General features: G+C 41.4%; 2 protein-coding genes across 2 annotated transcripts in view; one reads left to right on the top strand and one right to left on the bottom strand.

The window, feature by feature from the left end:
- Positions 1 to 390: 390 nt before the first annotated feature.
- Positions 391 to 18,711, top strand: ippk (inositol 1,3,4,5,6-pentakisphosphate 2-kinase). The gene is made up of 14 exons (XM_079242401.1): positions 391 to 540; positions 5,623 to 5,682; positions 7,151 to 7,246; positions 9,677 to 9,743; positions 10,904 to 11,022; positions 11,276 to 11,365; positions 12,476 to 12,534; positions 14,307 to 14,379; positions 15,518 to 15,670; positions 15,931 to 16,045; positions 16,859 to 16,994; positions 17,073 to 17,175; positions 17,262 to 17,353; positions 18,454 to 18,711. Exons 1-14 carry the CDS (start codon positions 460 to 462, stop codon positions 18,695 to 18,697), a joined length of 1,488 nt encoding a protein of 495 aa, XP_079098527.1. The 5' UTR covers positions 391 to 459; the 3' UTR covers positions 18,698 to 18,711.
- Positions 18,712 to 21,445: 2,734 nt separating this feature from the next.
- Positions 21,446 to 22,218, bottom strand: part of cenpp (centromere protein P) — a gene marked incomplete at its 5' end in the record, with an annotated part of 126,812 nt that continues 126,039 nt past the window's right edge. Inside the window, one exon of the mRNA XM_079241975.1 lies at positions 21,446 to 21,594. Coding sequence (XP_079098101.1) covers positions 21,464 to 21,594 — 131 coding nt within the window. The 3' untranslated portion in view covers positions 21,446 to 21,463. The remainder of the gene's footprint in view (positions 21,595 to 22,218) is intronic.

Here is a 22,218-nt window from a genome sequence, read left to right as displayed (position 1 = left end):
ATTTTTCACCTTTACAGAACTTTACAGAAAATGAATGAATCTGAAAATTGCAAAAGGAAAACTTTGAAAGATCTGCCAATAAACCTGGAGAACACTTTCAAAGATTACAGCAATGTTAAACTAATTCACAGAAATTAGAAAATGGATTAAACTTCTCACCATCGCTGTCTTTGGCAAAGATTTTTTATATTCACAATTTGTCATTATTTACTGCAGTATTTTTGGCACTTAATTATTTGGAATATCTTAGTTTCGTTTTCATTTTTTTTTTTTTTTAAAGTTTCCTTTTAATGTTGAACTTCCGGTCAGTAGTAGTGACGTATCAGCCAGTTCATCGCTGCGGTCTGAAGCTCCTGTTGTAGCAGCCAGCAGCCTCAGTCGCAGTACTTGTGTGCCCCTGTGCCGTCGTGTGTCCCTTTCTGGTCTTTGACGGGAGCTCAGTTTGTCGTCGCTTGTGTGATGGAACTAGACAAAATGGACGAAAACGACTGGAAATATCACGGAGAAGGAAACAAGAGTTTGGTGGTCTCTCACGTACAGGTGAGTCAGCTAGGCTAACGAGAAGCTAAGACAAGTTCTGCTAAAGCTGGAGGACTGACAGCGTCCTCTTCAGGCTTTTCTAACACTCAATAAGCCCCTGTCCAATGTTGTCAAAACGTCCCCTATTAATTTAAGAAGTGTGTTAATAATGATGTAAGCCGACATAATTTTATTAACGATCCTTGTCGTTAGTCGGTGTTTGTTAGCTTAGCTGGCTAGTTGTTCCAGCTAATGAAAGATGTTAACTAAGCTTTAACCTTTACAACTATCTTATTTATTACGGATTTATTTAGAAGCGTGTCAAGTCAGACTTGTTAGTTGTAAATCTGTTTTTAGGACAGTTAATGTGTTATTCTGCGGGTTAGTTTATCTCCCGGTGTTTTCACCCAGCAGCTGCTGAAGCAGACCGGCCACAGCGGCCACAGCGGCGGGTCACTGCGCCGCCACCGGCCGGCATCGAGCACACCGGCTACTGGGTGGCATCTTGTCATCCGACACCGGAGAAGACGCCAAATCTGTTTAACCTATTTCCACGAAGATCTGCCCGTATTAGCTGTCCCGGATAGGTGTTAGTTTCACTGACTCGCCCTTTCTCCCTTCGTGTCAGCAGTGACATAGATGGGATTAATGTATGATGAATGTTAGGAGTACGTGATTCACATCTCATGTGTTGAAACACATCAGATGTTGTCAAGATTTCTTAAGCAGGGGGCTTAAGAGACAACTGTACACAAGTTAGTCATAGTTTCCATGTGCTGGTTTTTGTGCACATTGTGTTTTCTTACAGGCTCGTCTCCCAGTTCACCCCTTATTTGCCTAATAACAGTACTCATTGTTGTTTAATTGTCACACCTAGGCCAGAAATGTGAAGCTTTTGTGTGTCTGATGTCAGCCATGCTTGGTTTCTCTTTATTCTAGTGGTTGGTAAATATGTCTGACAGGTTTCATTCTTAGAAATAGTTACGCATGTTTGTTCTAATTGACTACGTTGGCTTTCTTCAGTCCTGCTTTCAGACAAAGTTATCAGATATTGGATTGATCCTGTGGCAGATTTATTTATGGGAGATTGAGTTGGAGCTTCCAAGTCAATCTGTTGGTTTCCTTATATAGGCTATTATGAATTGGCTTATGTTTTTATTTTTCCCTGTCTGTAAAGCGTCTTGAAATGGCATTGCTGTGATTTGACGCTATAAAAATAAAGTTGAATTGAATTGAATTATATATTGCATTTAATATGTGTAAAGTCAATGAACATATTAAAACACAAATTGTAGAAAACAGAAAAATCATCAGCATCTTTGATGCCCCTGATTCCCCTGAGAGTTATGCAGACAGAGATGCTGATATACACTCACACTCAAGTTGTGTATAACTTTACACATTAAAACAAGAGCTTAGTTTTTGTGGTTAGAGGGTCAGAGAAGCCGAATGCACTTATTTTTCATAGATTTAAACTTTTATTTATGTGAAATATGCACAACAAGAAGTTTTTGGAAGCAAACTTTTGATTTGACAGCAGAGTAACTGAATAAAACCAGACAACAAAGGTCTTATTTTGTGCGACGAAAGCATTACTACTCCTAAATATTCCACGTATGATTTGAACCTATGGTTGCACAAGATAACAGATGTGACTACTGCATGTTTGTAGGCATGATTCATACCACAGGAAAATGGATTTGCTTCAGGTTTGTTTTTTTTTAGTTTTTTTTTTAAGAAATCATTCCTCAGTTCTGATGAAATGTTGACATGTTCTCAGAATAATTAATGTTCTTCAGTTGCTCACATCTGGGCGGCCGAAAGATTGAGCCACTGTAGCTATCAGTTCATTTGTTTAACATTGTTTTGAAATGTCTTGAGACACAGACACTTGTCCAAACTTGCATTGTGACACGTCTGTTGGCTAAACAAATCTACACTTTTTTTTTAAATGCCTGCTGAAGTATTTTCCCTGACACACCATGGACTTTGCATGATGGAGTTGCTGTCCTTGTTGCACTGTGCAAAAAACTGTCAGAGCCCGACTGAGCCGTTCTGACTGCCGGGGTCTCTGCTTCAGATATCGGTCCAGATTTGTCCTGCTATAATTTGAGTACAGTAAAAATATCAAGTTAATTTTAAAATAATTGATTATTTTAAAAAATATATTTTTGTTTTTGTAAAGAATTGTTGTTACTCTTATTCTTTGTTGTATTCCTTCATACCAAAGACTTGTTTTAGTCCACCCTGGACTGGCCCAAAGGAGGAGCGGGACAATTCTCGGTGGCCTGGGCCTCAAATTGCCTGACTGGTCTCGCTCTACATCAGTGTGACTGGTTTACCACAATCTAAACAATTGTCACAAATCACCAAATGGTCCGTAACCTGATCAAGATGTTTTAAAGATTAATCAACAAAAGCAAAGCGCCGGAGCTGAACAGCAGAAAGGATGAGGAACGCAGGTGGACTGTAGGGGGGGAACGCACCCCACCAGCAGCAGTAACACCCTGGTTAGTTTATGTATGAGATGTGTGAGGAAGATACAGGTTAGTGAGGAGCTGCAGATTAAGGTAATGATCACAAGGTAACCTTTCCTTGTAACCGGACGCTCTTGAGAAATCTGGATGTACAAGATGTTTGTGACCCGGATGCTACGTTGCTAAAACGTCCATCTGATGCTGCTGTGGTTTGTTGCAGTTCTGTTAAATCTGCTGTAAGCTGAAGCAGTTACATGGATGTAAAGTAGGTCCTATATGGGGTTTCCTGGTATGACAGATAAAATATTAGTTAATATGTTGTGTGTGTTAAAGTCACAGGTAGATAGTTTGGTCTAAAATAACAAACTTTGGTATTTACTTGGCTCAGATGTGTGTACACGTAAATTGCGCAGGTGTGAGCACATGCACACAAGTAATGAGTTGGGGTGGCCTGGGTGAGCGTATGACTCCCGGCTTGACTTTATGTGCCAGTCTGGCCCTGTTTTAGTCTGTTTCATTTTGGCTGATCTGGACTAAACTCACTGTGGCCTGGAACAGAGTGAGTTTAAGCTACACTGCTGTAAAGGAAAGAGACACACTGAGTCCATAAAGCCAGACAAAACTAGAGCATCATTGCAGAACATAAGTCAAAAAACGTGTTTTATTGCTACAACTTTGTTTTCATGCTTGTTATTTGCTACAATAGTAAAAGAAAGTAAAATTAATTTTAACCCATTAAGCCCAAATCTTCTTTTTATTTAAAAGAAACCATCTTTTTTTCTCTTTTTTTTTTACTTTTTAAACAAGCTGACTTAATTCCCAGAACTTACAAAACATCTACTTTGGTTAAAATAAGAGTAACTACATTTGGTGTTTTCTTCCTCATTAACACCCTCATTCAAGTTGATCATTTCAGAGGTGTGGTGAGCTGCAGCTTCACTTCACCGCATCTTTTTCTGGCTCTTCCTCTTTTGAGGCTGGTTGTACTTACCCTTTGGAGCACATCAGAGCAGCACAAGAAGACTGATGATAAATATCCGATGAGCTCAGATCAAACATCAGACTCGTAGCAGAAATCCAGACTTTTACTCAGCAGCCATTATGTTCCGCAATTTCTTCAAAGACATTGCAGAACATTATGGCTGCTGGTTGGTTTTGTAACGCCACTGAGACCTCCTTTAATAATTTTTTGTCACATATCCACTTCATGCTAACCTTTCTCTCCATGTTTCATTTCAGTCTTTAGCTGCTTGTGTGAACAAGTGTTGACTGTATCTTCTCTGATACGTTGCTGATATTTGTTCATTCAGTGACAGATGAGGAAACTAATATTTCCAGCTTCCGACTGGGAAAGAAATTAAATAATGCTGATTAGAAAATCAGGAGACCTTTGGTTAGAGTTTTATATTCAGACAAAATGTTATCGCCACTTTTCATTTTAAGTGAACTGAATAACAAATGATTGTTACAACAGGACTGCTGACTTAACTTTTTTCACCAGAATCACAATGAACCCTAACTTCAACTTTTAGCAGCAAAAATCTCGGGACGCACATCAAAATCAGTTTGCAAAACAGATATTCACATTTTCTCTCATGTTTACTGATGCATATGTGAACAATAAATGGAGAAACTAAAGCGTTTACATTCATATTTTACTTAGCAGCAGTTGACATAACAAAAAAGCTGCGATAAAATGGAATCAATAATATCTGATTGTGTTAAACTTTAGAATCACTTCGGTACCCTCGGTCCACTGATCGACTGCCTCCTGCTTTATAAATGCAACTGGGAGTGGAGCTGCACTTTGATTACACTGGGCATTTTGTGTTTCAGACTGGCGCTGTGTTTAATCAAAGTAGTGTGGCGCCAGTTTTATCAGAAAATGTTGTATTTCCCGCATGTTGTCAGCCACTCATTGGAAAGCAGAATTTCCTGGCTGTGTCTGCGTCGTTGTCAGCATCTGATCCATTTGGAAGTAATTTAACGTTGAAATTCAGCATAATTAGGGGCGTGTCCTTTTGATTGACAGGTATCGGAGTGTAGCACAATTTAGCCAGCTGACAGTGTAACTTAGCTTAGCCAGTTAGCTACCATTAGATCCAAGTTAGCTCTTAGCTACAGGCAGCTCAGAGTTTCATAGATGTCAATAATCCACCCGCATGCTCACCATCCTCCAATCAGCTCTACCTCTTGGCTCAACTTTGTATTTTTCGGGAGCGTCGGTAAATTCATTGGTCAAACTTGCACAAATAGATGAAAAATATACTCGCGCTGTCTCAGATTTTAGCCTTGTCTGGAGCCTTGTGTTTAAAGCAGGAAAACGAGAGCAAATGAGTTTCCACTCCCACTTCTGAGGTACAGTGAATGCAGCATCATCCAAAGTCAGGTGCTGGTATAAAGAGAGGAGCCTGTGATGTATCTGAACTCTGGAGACCTAAAAGCCTCATTTAACAGGTTTTTTTTTTAGATTTTCAGAGTCCAGAACAAAAAGCCAGAGTCCTGCTCTTTACTCGGATGTGACTTTAGAAACTTGAATAAATGTTTTCAAGCAGATATATTGTTTTGCATAATGTTCTGATTAAATAATCCTCATCCAGTTTTCTAATTGTGCTTCTCTCTGCAGCTCTGCAGAGTTTTACGTTTGCTCAAGTATCCTGCAGAAGACTCTGAAAATCCACCACAGGTAAACACAGCGTCTCATATTTGCAGAGTAAATACCTCATGTTTTACATGTGTACTCTTTAACAATGTATTTTATATTAAAGATCTGCTCTAGGGGCGCTGGACTGCCAGGTGTTTTAGACCTTGTTGACTCGGGAAATTGTAGCAGAACATCCTCTATTTAAACTGAGCCAGTTTCTTCACTTAATACTTGTGAACAGATGTTGTTTTGTATACAAATGAAAATGGGTGGTGGTCATGTTTGTTAAGTTCTGCAGCAAACAGCTGGATCTCAGACCTTCTCTGTATTTGGTCTGAAGAACCAGACCTTTGTGCATTTGCACCTGTGCTGAGAGCTCCCAGCAAAGGTTTCATATCATTGGGCAGGAGCAATCTGATTGGATAAGCTGAAAATATGAATAAACACTGAATTCAAAAGCACCACAGAGAAATTTTAAATTACTTTATTTACTTATTGTACACACCTCACCTTGTCAAATGAGACACTTGGCTTAAAACAGAACTGTGCATGTGGCAGCACACAAGTGAGGCTGTTAAACTGTTTTTAATATTTATCACTGAATCAGTAGTGTCAACACAGAAACATCTCTAACATGAAACTGACACTGTTACTGACATACTGCAGAGATGTAGGTCAGAGCACCAGAAAAACAATCACAACCCATACAACAAAGAATATTAATATAAGAAACAACTTTAACGTTGTGGAATAGATGCAGTATTGTAAAGTATTGTATTGTACAACCATTAGTCTTCTCAAACTGCTTACTGTGGCGTATAAAACAAAATTTCATCTCCATTTCTAATAGTATTTATCTGCAAAAGTGTCTTTTTTTTCCTAACAGCCAGGCAGATTCATCTTATGTACAGAAACGTGCTGACCTCCAGAAACTCCACGTATAATCTGGAGGTCTTGCTGTAAACCGACCGTGGTCCTCCATGGGCATTAGGTTCTGTTTGCGTTGTGTGAAGCATTGCTTCAAAGTCCAAACAGCGATCTTACATATCAGTTTTCCGATCAGAAGTGAATTCTAGAGATCCAGAAGTGAGAAGAGAAACCTGCTGTGAGCCGACACAGCTGGACGACCAGTAGATGATCTGCAGCCTGTGATTCCTGTTGGCACACGCTACATATCAGGCCTTCATTTACATCAAGCTCATTTCATTAGCAGCTGATTCTACATTTGGGTCAGACTGCAAGCTTCAGGACAAAGTTTCTGATCTAAATATATACCCAAGTGTGGTCCCACTTGGCCCAGAATCTAGTTCCAGTTTAGTGACTGGTGACCTTGGTGCTGGTTGCTGTTGAAGCTTGAAATACACCAGGGTTGTGTTGAGTCTTCCAGATGAACCCCATCCTCAGTCAGCTATCACCATGGGCATGAAGGATGTAAAGAGTCCACCCTGCTGGATGAATTTAATGTCGTTTAGTGAACTTTTCCCAGACTTTGTTTTTGTTTTTTGTGCAGACAGCAGAGCAGGCGTTCAGGCAGATCCAGAACATGGTTGACTTCAGCTCCACCGTGATGAGCAGCCTGCTGGGGGAGAAGTTCATCCATAGTGGGGTAAGACACTGATGAGTTTATACCATTTGTAGTTTTACGTCTCTTTTTGGGCATTTATTCTAAAGTTAATATAAAATTGATCTCATAATACATCATCAGTAATAATTACTATTAAAAATGGTCAAAGTCAAAGCAGAAAGGGATTTTTTTTTTACTACATGTCCTGTCAAAATGTCATGGTGGCCACAGGAATTATTAAAAAACAAACAAACAAAAAAAGCAACTAAATTTAGACCCCCCCAAACCGCAGGGGCCTTTTTAAACAGAAAGAGTAGAGTTAAAACCAAACTAGAAAATGAGCTTTAAAGCTATTTATTTAAACTACAAAAACAGAATAATATGCCTTTGTTATGATAAAAATGACAAAACATGAAAGTTTTGTCAAGTTTTGGCTTCTCGTTGCTATGGTAACAAGTTTGTTTTGAACTGCAACGGTTTGAAACGGCCTCCAGAGCGAAACTCAGGTGAAACCTGTCTGTGTAAATGTGAGCTGGAGTCTTTTTGGGGCGATGATGATGTCTGTTACGTCGTCTTGCCACCGGTCTGCTCAGGCGCCGTTTACGGCCCAAATGATACGATGACAACAACCACGGTGGACCGCCATGCTGTTTCCGCTGTCAAATTAATGTTAGTTGGTATCTTAAAGCAAAACTTGCTTCTTTGTGCAGCATTTATACCGTCAGAGAAGACGCAGAGATTTCATGCCCCAGATAATTGATACACATCTATAGAAGTGGTTTTTGTGTCTTCTGGTCTGATGAGGATGTAATGCGTACAGAAGGGTGTGTCATGGCAACGTTTCACCACCCACTAGCAGCATTCCATCGTTCCCAGCCCCATATGCATTTTCGCTCTCGTTTAGTTGCATTTCTTTTAATACATAAAAGGAAAAGTTTTTGATTTTGCATGAACACATTGTGCAAACAGGATCATAATTTATTTCCAAGTTGAGCATTTCCTTCGTAGCATCGCAATGGAAACATTGTAGAAATAATGACTACTGTCTGTTCTCTGCACATTTCAAATATCATGCTGTTTTTGTGAACAAACTAGGTTGCAGAATGTCTGAACGGGCTTTGTTCCACACGGCCAGCGTCAGCGGAGTAGTTCTCTAACTGGAAAACAAGCTTGGAGGAGGAAAACAAACAAAACCAGCGGTTGCAAAAGAGAAAATGACATTTTGATGCCGTTGGGAACCTTGTTCAGCTGTTTTTATTTATTCTTTCATGTCAGTGAGAATTCTTTAAAATATGTATGAAATGCTAGGACGGCCTTGTCCTGTCCACGGTGCCGTTGACTCATCGGCAAGTCCTCACATGGTGTTGATTTAATGTCTGGAACCAGACGGTCATCTCAGGTCTGTGTGACGGCTCGTAAAACGCTGAACTGGAAAATGGTTTACTGCAGCAGAAAATAATCATCAATACTGGTCCCATGGCTGCTTTTCTCTTAAATGAGCCAGTCTGACTTTCTGAAAGTTGCTCCATTTGGGCTTTTCCTGAAATGACCGATCACGCCGCCTACCCTAAAAATAAGTTCAGAGCAGAGAAGGCTGCGTTGAGTCATCACAAGGAAGACTTTGTGTCTTTGTCTTTAATTTTCCAGAAACATCCAGGCTGATTATTGTCAATAATTCATTTATCGTGTGGAAAATGTTTCAAAGCTTTTCAGATGACCTTTTCTTATCAGATCGAGGGAAGGATTCTGTTCAGACAACGTCTTTGTGACGTCCCAGATGTCTGTGGTGCAGAATTAAATGGTGCTCTATCAGTGTGGAGGAATGGGTCACCAAAATCTCATTTAATCACCGCAGTTTGACTCTTGGTAAAAAAAATAAATAAATTAAAAAAAAAAAAAAAAAAAAGTAAGGAAGTTTATAAAGTTTAGCACATAACATTTAATCTAATTATAATTTAAAAATTTAAGGTTAATAATAAAAAGCAAATAAAGTAAATTTAAAATGCTTTTTTTAAAGAAAGAAAAGGATGCAGAAATAAGAGGAAAAGAAAAAGGAGTTATAGAAACAAAGTCTAGAGGGTTGGTAACACATGAGCAACAGTTCCCAGGTCAGATGCTTCCTTATTTTAGCTTCTGTTTCTGATGCATCTGTCTTGTGTAAGTTTCAGAGCTCAAACAAACCGTTCATAATGTGGTCTGTAGTCATATGAAAGTAATTCATTAAATGGCATCTGATGGCAAAATGGGAAATGAGATTTCCAGAATTGGTAGTTGGATAAAAGAGTTTTAGTGCCAGATAAAGGATAGCTCAGTGATGGCAGTGATCCACATTTTGGGACTCTGTTCATAGATATGTGATGAATTCACCGCCTGCAGTTTGTTTGTTTGTTTAATAGAAGCTCTGATGAGCTGCTAAGTGCTGAAATGTTCTGTCTACAAAACGTTGTCTTCTTTTTAAAATTTTCTCTACAGGAAGTAATCAAACTACCTCTGGAGTTTGTGCGACAACTATCAATCAAAGTTCAGCATCAAAGACCGGGTAAGACTGCGTTGTTTGACGTGTGTAACATCATGAAGCTGAAGCTGCTGTCAGGAACAGAAAGAGCAGCAAGCTTCTCCAAGGCCACATTCACATCAGCCTTTTTTATTCAAAGAGTCCATTTGTTCATGAAGTCGGCTTCGTTGGGGTAATGTGAACGCACAAATGAATTCTGATTCAGATCAAGGAATTGGACTCGGTCTACAAACAGGTCTGGTCCATTTAAAGTGGACCAAACACAGGAAGCAGACTACAAAACAGTGCATTGTGGGTTCAACACATGACTTTGTTTTCCTCCTTTGTTTGGATTGTTTGGGATTGTGTGTTACTCAAGTGATCACACTGTCTGTAAAACTTTATGTATTTACAACAGCTTCTGGCGAGGAAATGACTACTGATCAAAAACAAAGAAGAAGAAAATCCAGCTCATTGATTGGCTAAGACTGGAAAAATGTTTCGGACTGAAAGTAAATAAAGGAGCAACAATGAATATATTCAGTCTGTGTTTCCCCCCCACACAGCAGAGGCAGATGGCTGCCTGTCCTTGAGCCGGGTTCTGCCGGAGGTTTCCTTCCTGTTAAAAGGGAGTTTTTTCCCTTCCCACTGTCGCCAGTGTGCTTGCTCAGAATGGGGGCATCCAACTCAATCTGTTGGTTTCCTTATATAGGCTGTTATGAATTGGCTTTCATTAGGTTTTTTTTATGTCTGTAAAGAGTCTTGAGATGGCATTGCCGTGATTTTACGCTATATAAATAAAGTTGAATTGAATTGGGATTTTCCTGCAGCTTTAAGGTGCATCCTTTCTGCTGCACACCTGACTCAAATGAATGACTCGATACGTGTCTCGGCAGAGTTCAATACCACGCATGAAGGAATTTATCCATTTGGACTTGGGTTCCTCTGCTGTAGCGACCCTCACCAAATACACGTTCAGACCCTAAAATGACCTGTACTGCCCCAGGAAGCGGACCACGGTTTGTGTAAAGCTGACTAAACAGAGCTGATGTGAATGCGCCCTTACAGAGCGTGCCATAAGTAAAATATCTTTCACTTTGAGATGACACATTTGAAAAAGAAAACTCCAATGATAAGAGCTGTTATCAGCAGCTGCCCTGTCGGCTGATTTCCGGCTCATGAATGAGTTTTTCTGTGTGCATCAGCTTGGCGCTGCGATAAGGTGATGGACATCTACAGCGGCTGTGCGCTCTGCCTGCCCAACCTGACGTCTCCTGCTGTGCACCATCCAACACACACCCCCCCACTCTGCATCGAGATCAAGGTACACACACACATGCTGCATCACGAGTTTTGTTTTTAGGAATAAATCTCAATTAAAATACTTTTTAAAAGGAGCGCAGCTTATAAAACAAAAGGTTTCCGTTAATCCCAGCTTTTTAATTGGAAGCAGCCACATTGTTAGAGATCTTTACTTCAAACTTCAGTCCTCATCGTGCAGAACTACTGGCCAGACAGGGCATGAGACTGGGAGAGTGTGTGTTTCTCAGCAGCTGCTTTCTTTGTGTTGTTTTCAGCCTAAATGTGGGTTCTTGCCGTCCCCAAAACACATCAGCAAAGACATAAAGACCAAAGTGTGCCGCTACTGCATGCACCAGCACTACAAGGTAAATAACACACACAGTTCAGTGATGCTGCAGCACAACAAGCGTCTTTACAGACATCTCTTCCCTGTTTAACCTAAAAGCTTTTAATCCACCTCAGACTTTGATGCGACAGTCTGGTAAAATGCAGAACAGCAAAAGTCTGATGTTTCTTTCCCCTTTTTTTTTTGTCTCTGATCTATTTTCTGGACAAATGTCCCGTTTGAGTCAACTACTAGACTGGACATGATGTCTTTCTGGTTTGTGTTCTTTGTCTTTCCAAATGAGCTAAGCATCGTCCGTTTGAACTTTTAGCCTCGTCCCATGTTTTTTTTTTTTTCTAACCAGCTTTTACCAGTTAAGTCTTTGTATCATACCATTAAAACCATTAAAAAAGCAATATGTAGGATTTCCTTGCTGAATTCTCCTCCCTTCATTTTCAATTTGCAAACATGTTGGAGGTAAAATAAAACAAAAAAGAAAACAAGGACATGAGGTAGAAGAAAGTAAACAGTTAAATGTCATGAAGGACTTCAGTAAATATGTAATATTTTATATATTTATATATACACTGTTTTTCCATTTGATTAACAAGTGAATCTGTATATCCCTGCAGTCTGCCACGTTTTTACAGCATCTGCTCAGACAGACACATAATAGGGGTGTAAGAAAACATTGATATGTCGAAATATGGCACTTTTTTTAAGTCACAATATTTATATTTAAAGTCATCTAAACAACCGATCTTTACTTTTACATACAGATCAGTGTTTTAGTTGATTCTACAGTGAATTGTAGATCCTCTGTTCAGTGTTTACCTGTGAAGGTAAAATTGCTATATATTGTCTTGCTTAGTGTATCCTGATATATCGTAATGTTAGCTCGCTAGATTCTTGCCAATACACTCCTACTGGCTAAACAGTGTAATTAGAAACCATCTTGGTTGCTCCAGCTTCACCGTACGATCTGAAAATGGATTCATACTTCTCCTAAAAGCAGTGATTTCACAGCTTGGTGACTGGAAGCCATAAATCTTTACAAATGAGATTCAGAGGACAAAATAAAATAATCTAATAATTTCTAAAATCTTTCCCCGCTCTTCTGTCTGACACTTCCCTCCTGTTGTTTTTCCAGGTTGCCAATGGGAAGTGGAAGAGACGCAGTCTGTATTGTCCTCTGGACTTGTTCTCAGGGTACGTTTATGACCTCTTTCAGTGCGCCTGGACATCATGTGATCAGCTGTAATCCCTGGCAAGGAATATGGCGTCATCACTCCTGGAAAATATCCCTGATTTAAGTTTGCAGGAAAATTAATCTGACATTTTTCAGATCAGGAAGAGTAAATGATAACTGCTAGTTGGTCGTACCTCCTCTGACCTGTGAGAGATGCATCGTCAACCTGAAAGATGAAGCTCAGCATCACATTTAGTGTCCAGCAGCTCACAGATCAGCTCTGCAGGATGGTGGTTGTCATGAACCATTTAAATTCCTATGTAAATATGAAGTCTGGTTGAGATCCTGACTGTTTTCTCTCAGTTTAATTTGTTTCCTGAATAACAGTCTGAGAAGATTTTATTCTGCAGAGGCATGCAGCATCAGCATCGTATTAAAATGAGCTCAGACTCAGCTGGTCGGGATGGTTTCTGTTCACATTTTCTTTACTTATTTTCTTAGTTTGCTCACTAACAGCTCGTCCTGTTTTTGTCCACATGACCTGCATTGCTGTTTGGTACTTTCACTTTCTATTTTCAGACAACATTTGTTAAATCTTTGGTCAAAGTGGATGTTTCTCTTTTTTACACATTATACTGGTGTTTCTTTCTCAATTCCAGTCCTCAGCCCCCCCCTTCCTGTTTTAGACACGATCCTCCTCCAAAGCACCTGAGTCTGACTATTGAACTTCCTCAGCAAGTTCTTTGCAGCCTGTTAACGATACCTTAGTTTCATTCAGGTGTGTTTAAAGTAGGGTTACCTCTAAAACATGCAGGGCAGGGGGGCCTGAGGACCGGAATTAAGGAACACTGTACTATACAATACCGTATGATACAATACTTTCACAACATTTTGGAGCTCCATACCTTCTATCAGAAGGTACTGACTCGTCTTCAGGACGAGGGATGTGTGATAAAACTCTGACGGCTGGATTGGAGGCGGAGCTTCAGCCTCCCATCGCCTTCACAGCAGGCTGTAGCAGACGATGCAGTTCAGATTGTTTGCTTCTGTTTCCAGCGGGTGCTTGCGTTTTACAGACACATTATTTTTAACCAACGAACGACAGATTATGATATACAGATCTAAAAGAGTACGGTAGTAAATGCGGTTTCAGTCATTTAAACCTGTTCAGATGGGTTTTTCTGTCTTCTTTCTGTTTGTGGTTTGCAGTGGATGTTGAAGCTAAACGACAGATTATGTAGCTTCAGGAGAAAGCTTGTTTGTTTGGGTGTGTGGACAGAATGTAAACAGATTTCTGTGTAATTCAGTCCATTGAGACGATCACGGGACATTTTGCTACCTAGGAGGAACACTCCGTGTGTTTTCATAAAAATAAACCATGAAACATGACGTGTAGATTTGCTGTCTTTTCAACATTATGTCGGACATGCTTGCATGATATTCACGTACCTAGAGGACTGGTGTTCATATTCCCTGGGTTTCTGTGTGTTATCGGGGAGATCTATGTGCAGGCTGGTGTGAAAAATCCAACAAATTACAACATAGAAAGCAAACTGAGTTTCTAAGATCCACTTAGATCTTAAGAATATGAGATATATTGCCAATAATCTGTCTATCTGATGCTAGTAGAGACAGGGGAAAAAAAAACACTGGTCATAAACACTGAAAAGAAAAATGTCACAATGCAGATGTCATAATGGAAATAAACTAAAAGTTTTGTGTTTTCTGCCTGTTTGCAGGCTTTTTATGTCTGCTGCTGTATCACTTCTGTTCATTTGTTTCTGTTGCGTAGGAACAGACAAAGAATGCACTTTTCCATCGTACACCTGATACAAGAACCTCAAAACAACTTCAAGATATTTAAGGTAAGAAGCAGCTGCTAGAATGATGCTCCTGAACCTTCCACAGTGACGAAAACGGTCATGTTTAACTACATGAAAAGAGATTTTTTACAAACTTTCAAAGCTTCCTGTTCAGGTTATTATAAAGTAAATTAAAAGTTTACATTTTAAAGTGACTTTTTCAATAATAGGAAGCCAAATTAACAAAGGTTTATTTAACTAAAACTGTATTAACTGAGGACTGGCTGTATTTCTTTTAAAGAGGCAGAAAAACCTTCATTACTTTTTGGATCAGTTCTCTCCAAAACAGGAAATTAGACTTTCATTTTAAAAATGTTTTCTGAGGCATTTAGAAAAGTGTTGAGAAAAAAAAAATGGAAATAAGTTAATTCATTTTAAAATCTCCACTTTCTCACTGATGTTTTGCTCTCGTGATTTTAATGTAACAATAATAACATGACATGACTGTAATATAGGGCTCATAGCAGAAGGTCTTATGACTGTCTTATACCAGGGGTGTCCAACTCTGGACCTCAAGGGCCACAATCCTGCAGGTTTTCCAGGTATCCCAGCTCCAACACACCTGACTTACATTAGTCATTGTGCCGAACCTCATAAGCTGCTGGATCAATGTGAGTCTGGTGTGTCGAAGAAGAGATGCATCAAACCCTGCAGGATAGCAGCCCTACAGGATCAACTATGGACATACCATTCAGTCCCAGAGACAAGGTCCCGACCCACAAGTGGCTTGCAACGGACTTTATGTAGTTTGCCAAATGTCGTATTTTTGTCATAAGTCTGCTGTGCTAATGATTTAAATGTGGAGTTAACTTTTCAGCCACATGACCAAGCTTGTTTTTTCGCCACATTAAATTCTAAAAAAGCCTTTTTTTTTTTTTTTTTAAATCCTGTTCTAAGTCTAAATCAGATGTAAAGAAAGAAGATGATAAAACTATAATACATTTATATAATTCTGAGAATTTTTCAGCTTTGGTTTGTCAGTTTTTCTATCGATACCACAGTGATGCCGTGTTTGTGAACACTCTGATTATCATGATTAGATTACCTGTTTTCTGTTTGTTCTGGAAATGAAACTTACATGAAGCTTTATGAGACGTGGATGATGGAAGAGTCAGAGTGAATTCCTCTGTGTGTGTTTCAGGGGGGTCAGTGTATTTACAGCAGTAAGGAGGGCAGCGACGACTCGCCTGACATGAACATACTGCTGCATCACCTCAGACCTTATTTTCTGTGTGGAAACAATCGACTCAACAGTCAAATGACCAGCAAAGCAGTCTTAAACGACTTCATTCAGGTAAATTACCTTTCCCAGATTTGCATACAAAACTAAACCCTCCATCACATGACCTGATGGTTTCAGATCGCTGACATCTGCAGGTTTCAGACTGATACCGACACTGAGCTACAAAAACAAAGAAAGTGTAACTTTTAACGACACAAATCATTGAAATGAACTTTTGTGGTATGTTTTCATGAGGAAAAGAGTTCAGTTGGTCAAATGAAGAGCAGGTTTTAGACTCTGTTAAAACCTCACAGCTGAACCTCTCTCTGTAGGTCCTGATGAACGCTCTGCTGAGTGGGGGAGGAGATGGAGGGGTAGCCATCGACCGAGGAGGAGAGGGGTGGAGCTTCTGTGAAGCGAGCCACTTCAAAGACAGGATTTGTCACGGTCAGAACCTGCATGTTTACCAGCCGGATGGTTCTCCATCAGCGGCTTCGTAGTGTTTCTGTCTGGTCAGAGAAGCGATGAAAAGCTACAAATTATCGTGTATTTTTCTTCAGCACTTTCACAATCACAGCGTTTTTAGATTATCACAAAATAAAAACTCGTGACTTTACAAAGTTTGATGAATCCAAGCAACACGACTAAAGTTTCTGCCTCCTAGCGATGACTTATTTAGCTAAGTTTTGCATCTTGTCTCCTCTCTGAGCGCTCTCCAGCCAGTAAAAGTCGGCCTGATGTTAACTCTTGCTCTATGACTTCCTTTTCCTCTCTTCCTCCAACGTCTGCTCCTATTTGCGGCGTATCAAGGTGTGCGTTCGGAAACGCCGGTGTGTGGATATGCAGATGCTAGTGTGTGTGACGCGGAGCTGTAAAGGGATGTTGGGAACAAACATAAAAGTTCCTGCAGTTTCTCAGCTTTGGAGGCTGCAGAGAAAGACGGCTCTAAGAATGGAATGTTGTGCTCATAAGTTCGCACACGCTTACAGAAGTTGTCATTTCTTGGCCATTTTCTAGAGAATTAACATAAAAATTTTTTCTTTCACTTGTGGTTAATGCTTCGGTGAAGCCATTTATTATCAAGCAACAATGTTTACTCTGTTTAAATAATCATGACGACAGAAACAGAAACGTCAGAAAACGACCCAGAAGCAAAGTGTGGAGGTCAAGAAGTTATGTTGCTTTAAATCGGACCATGTCTGCAGCAACAAGTGCTTCTTTCCTGCTCTGTTCACTCCCCTGCCTCCCCTCTGTGTTCAGGCTCTCAAGGTTTACCCAGAGACAGTGTTTTGTCCAGAATTCTTCAGACTCAGATGTTGGACACGTTGGACATAGAAGGACTTTACCCTTTGTACCGCCGTGTCGAGCAACACTTGCAGGACTTCCCCAAAGAGAGGTAGAACTCAGCGAAGCAGAACTCCGATCTGTTGTGCAAGCGAACTTGGTCTCTGATGCGACTTCCTGTCTCTGTCAGGACTCGTCTTCAGATAGACGGACCGTATAACGAGGCCTTCCTGGAGAAGGTGCAGAAATGTTCCATGGAGGACGACGGCTCTGTGGAGTACGCTGCTGCTAAGGTCAGGTGGTTCCCAGTAACTCTGCTCACCGTTCAGATCACATCATCTGAGCTCTGACGACTCACTGCTCTGTGTTTTCACTGCAGGTCCATCAATATCGGGTTTCCATGACAGCCAAGGACTGTTCCATCATGGTTACCCTTGTGCCGGGTGACGCAGAAGAGGCTGATGGTGAAGGGTAAGAACTCAGCTTATTGTTTTTCCCTCCTGCATATTTATTTTCATTCCTTTTTAAGGCAAAGTATGTGAATAAACTGATGTGAACAAGAAGCAAACAGAAAAAAACTGACGAGAGACATGATGATACACAGACAGTGAGACCAGATGAAGTCTCTATTATCTGTTCCTTTGGTCAAATGCAAAGAAAGTGTCCCATTATTTCACCCAGCACTGTGTACACGATGCATTGTGAAGGTAACGGCTCCTAAAATAACATAACTTAGCAACAGAAAGTGCGTGTTTTCTGGTACTGAGAGCACTTTGTGAGGCGACTTGTCGTCATCATGGCTGACAATATTGATGGGCTCAGCACACAGGGGGCGATGTTGCTTATTGTCATTTCCTATGGAACTTAAACAATGAGGCAAAAATCGCTGCCCTCGTTCACATTGACGTGCGCACAGGAGCTTCGTTGCTGTCGAGCCGCACTACATTCGACGAGGGTTTCATTGCCTGATCAAGTAGAAAGTGAATTTTTCTGGCTCGAGATCTGCCATGAAATGATGATATTCACCAGGCTGTTTTTAAAACCGGACAAACCCGGCTTGTTTCTTTTGCTTCTGGAGAGTTAACGGCTAGATTTCTGTTGATTCGAGCAGAATCTCCCAAGTCGTCACTCTTTCTGCTTTTTCTGCCATGTACTGCAGGGAAATGCCCTCCAGTATCATAACCAGTTGGAAACCAGCAATCTGAGAGCGTGATGTGCAACGCTGTCGCTGCGGTTTGTCGCCTCTCGCGGGTCGAGCCCATCAGGGTTTTAGTGTAAACCTAAAAAGTTGTTGCTACACATTTTCACCATCATATCTGAGAAGAGTTTGGCTCAGATTTAAGCAAGCTCCCATAATTTCTACGTGTTTAGTGTGTGTGTGTGTGTGTGTATCCTCTGTCTGGATGTTTTATATGACAATTGACAAAATCTTTCACAAAGTGGAAAAAATGTCACAACCTCATTTTTTTCTTTTTGTTTGAAGCCGAACTCCTCGCAACAAGAGCAGCGTGTGATGTTGTCATGACTCCAGCAGATGGAGACATCAGCTAATCTCTGTTCCTCCTCTCCAGTCTCTCCACTCAGAGGCAGCTCAGAGATTTCAGACCTCCTGCTTTCTCCTACTCGGTCTCCATCTTGGACTTGGATCCCAAGCCGTTCGATAGCATCCCTCGCCAGCTGCGTCTGGACCAGAAGATTGTCTCATGCTACTTGAGGACTGGTGGTGCCTTGCCAAAAGGCTCTTTGCCGCTGCTCCCGAGCATCATCACATCAGCAGACAGGGAGGACTGCACATTGCTTTTCCACCCCATGTGAACGAAACCAGCTCCACAACGATGCCTCAGATGTAAAACGCCAAGACGACAAGCGCTGTCTCTCCGTGACGCGTCGGCAGCTCTGACAGCTGCTGCTCACAAAACATAACACTTGAAGGAAGTTGCCACTCGGTCTCCTCAGACTTGGGTAACTTTTGAGTCATTATTGTTACTTCTTTGCGTGCATGTGTTGCCATGGTAACGCAGCTTCCTGATCCAGTCGAGAGAAATTCCAATGCCGCCGCTCCGATCTGTATTAATTTTGTATTTATTAGAAAACTTGATCTCCTGGGTGACAAAGATTTTCCTTGACTGGATCTGAGCAGTTGTCAAAGCAACACGTTCTGGTCTCTCTCATCACCATGGTGACGCAGCAGGTCAGATGAGGAGTTACAAGGTAAAGACAGGCACGGTGGACATTTCTCCGTGCGAGGCATCACCATGGTGACTGAAGCACTCGCTACGTCTGCTGCGCCCAGCGTGGTGGGTCTGACTGCTGAACAGTTTGGGACTCTGGAAGCAGGAAATGGTTATACCCACAATGCTTTGCTTTCATTTAAAGTAGGAGGTTTGGTTGTTTTATCAAACCCACATCTTCACTGCTAACCAACTAGATGCAGCGTGTTGGTGAGAAAACCTCAAATGTGTCCGTAGAGAACCAGTTTACCCAGCATAAAAAGAAGCTGTTGTTTATAACCGATGTCAGAACCAGTTAAACCAGTAACAAACGACAGAGACGTCGACCAAGCAGGGAGTTTGAACTCTGATTTCTACCACAATGAGCTTTTCTAACCAAACTGATACTGATTTAATGTTTGGGTGAACTGAGCCTTGAACGGCTCTTTTCTACCATCCAGCTCATCAATATTACGACCAAGGACTGCATCACTGCAGAAATAAACAGCCCGTCAGTGTTGAAGGGCTCCGATCAGTCGAGTGGAAACGGCAGAAACGCTGCAGTCTGACATGCCTGCTGGGGACGTGCAGGCTGGTAAACTCACGGTCACGTGTTGCCCCAAGCTGAGCGTCAGATTGGTGCTGCGTTTCTGATTGCATGTCAATTATTTCTAAATCTTGGAGCGATGACGTTGTAGCTCCGCGAGGAGCGACGTGCAAGAGGAGGTCTGGTAGATGTGATCAGAGAAAAGCAGTCAGACTCGCCAGAGCGAAGGGCTGCTGTCAGGCTGAGTTTCACGCTGCTGCTCGGCTGGTTTTTGTGCCATAAGTGGGTTGGCGTTTGTGTGTCTGTGCTTGTGCCTAAGTGTGGTGGTGGGACTGGTGGATGGAAGTGGTGCATGTTTGTTTAAAAAAAACAAAGAACTTTGTTACAGGCTGCGTTCACACTGGCCTTTGTTCAGGCTGACATCAGATCAGTCTGAGCTGCTGCGAATGCAGCTGTGAACTTTTAATACCTCGAACTCATGACAACCCAGAAAACATCTGACACGCGGTGCGTTCAGGAGCGTTGGCGGTAGAATCACCTGGAAGGAGAAGTGTGTTTTCTTAAGTCAGGTACATTCAGTTTCCCTCCGGGTGATTTCTCGTCCCTGTGAACCTGCGGCTCTGATGGAGGCGTCTGATTAACTGGTAACACTTGACCTCAGTTCCTGCTCCGTGTCCACGCTCCCACTGCCATGACCTCCATCGGCCAATCAAAACGCTCTAAGAAGACTTCTACAGCTGATGCCTTCTTCATCAGCCAACCGCGTATCAGTAGCAGTCGTATGATCAGATCACTGAAAAGGTTGAAATGTCATCAGACATGCCTGGTCGTCATGGAAACGGAGAGTGGACAGCAGTGAACTGAACTGACCACTAATTGTTGTAACTGTTGGAATGAACGTGATGGGCAGAAGGGCGGCGTTGCACCGGAGACTCCCGCCCTGTCACTGTGTCAGAGGGCGGGATGTGCGACAACAGCTGTTATTGATCTTTAAATGTCCCAACGCACAAAAACCTATCAATCAGGAACGTTTAAATGACAGTAAATAAAGTTTTTTGTTTGATCAGATAACAGTAAGAGAAAATTAAACGTGTTAAATTAGCGAGTGTTGCATAGATCCACTGGCTGCAGTGTGAGATGCCGTCATCTCCATGGATGTCTAAGTACATATCTGCCTCTGGATTTCTGAAACGTCCTCCGCATGCACGATGCGTGCACGTTTTAACCCTGCATCACTCTCCAGTAAAACATCTAATCTGATTTCACCAGATAAAACGTCCAGAGGAGACGAGTCTGATGTTGATCTGCGGTCCAGTCAGATCGATGCATCAGTTGTTAGTTTTGTTTTATTTAGTTTATTTTTAAGCTTTGAGGGGAAATAAAGTTACAAAAACCTGTTTGAGCCCATTTTAGGATTCTGTAATGGAAATGATATGAAAAGTTGTGGTAAAGCTCCACGTCCAGACCTGAGCTCTGGTCGGCGAGCTGGAGCCTGATTGGTTGGTGGCCGCAGACCCCGCCCTTCTGCCCGAGTCTGCATGGAGGAACATCACAGCACTGTGATCCCTGCAAACTTCTAATAACTGCGTGTGTGTAAATAGAAGAGAAAAAAGAAACTATTTGAAAATACAAAGGCGACGAAGCATTTTGTATTTAAATTATTTATTTTTGTAGATTTTGACCAACGAGCTCTGCTGTTACTGCTGTCACAGTCGTTCTCTTTATATCAAAATAAAGATTTCTAAGAGAATAAAACCTTTGCTGCCTGTTTACTGTGTTCAAGCTGGACCTCCAATCACAGACCACGGTGAAGGAACTGCTGCATTAGGTGTCCAATGATAGGCTGACGGCTCTGATGATGGACTCGATGGCGGCTTCAGGTCCCAGAATCCTCAGCAGGCTCTGAAAAGCCTCAGCAGCGCCACCCACAGACTGAGAGGGGAACAGCTGCAGAGCTGTAGAAACAAAACAATTTATTTGCAGGAAGGATTGATTAGTTATTTAACCAGCTTACGTTTCTAAGTTGTTAGTTTGGCTTTATTTCCAGGCAACAGATGGTTTGTTTCCACAATGAATCCAAATTACTTCAGTAGAAGTAAATTTTTTAAGTGCATCCATCTTCCAGTAAGTCCAGTTCAGGTCCCCGGGGGAAGCTGCAGTCCATCCCAGCAGGCGAGAGGCGGAGCACAACCCAGACAGGTCACCAGAATACTGAGAATCAATCCAAACTAAATCTTTTTAAAAACAATCCTTGTTTTTGAAGTTTCTGTGTTGAAGATTTAAACTATTAAAATGATTTTTATTTCATTTTGCTGGGTCACATTATCACCGTACAGGCAGATGGAAGCAGAGCTGGTCATGACAGGAAGAGGAACTGTGTGACAGAAACTCATCAAGAGATGAAAACGCTGAGGATGGGGAAAGGTGGACAAACACTGGTGCAAATTTGTCCCAATAATTATTGTTAATAATCTTAAATCTTACAGTTTTTATCTTTTTACAAATATAAATGACATAAATAATGTGTCAAACATGCAGCCAGGGACCAAGCCCGGCCTGCCAGAGGGTCCCATGTGGCT

Source organism: Telmatherina bonti (assembly GCF_933228915.1).
Source record: "Telmatherina bonti genome assembly, chromosome: 6".
Classification (NCBI taxonomy): Eukaryota; Metazoa; Chordata; class Actinopteri; order Atheriniformes; family Telmatherinidae; genus Telmatherina; species Telmatherina bonti.
The sequence above is the reverse complement of the archived record's forward strand: the minus strand, read 5'-3'. Positions and strand labels throughout refer to the sequence as shown.

Coding starts and splice junctions, on each gene's coding strand:
- ippk (XM_079242401.1), top strand. CDS start 460: ATGGAACTAGACAAAATGGACGAAAACGACTGGAAATATCACGGAGAA. Junction 11,023..11,275: donor CACTCTGCATCGAGATCAAG/GTACACACACAC, acceptor TGTTGTTTTCAG/CCTAAATGTGGGTTCTTGCC. Junction 15,671..15,930: donor TCTTAAACGACTTCATTCAG/GTAAATTACCTT, acceptor CTCTCTCTGTAG/GTCCTGATGAACGCTCTGCT.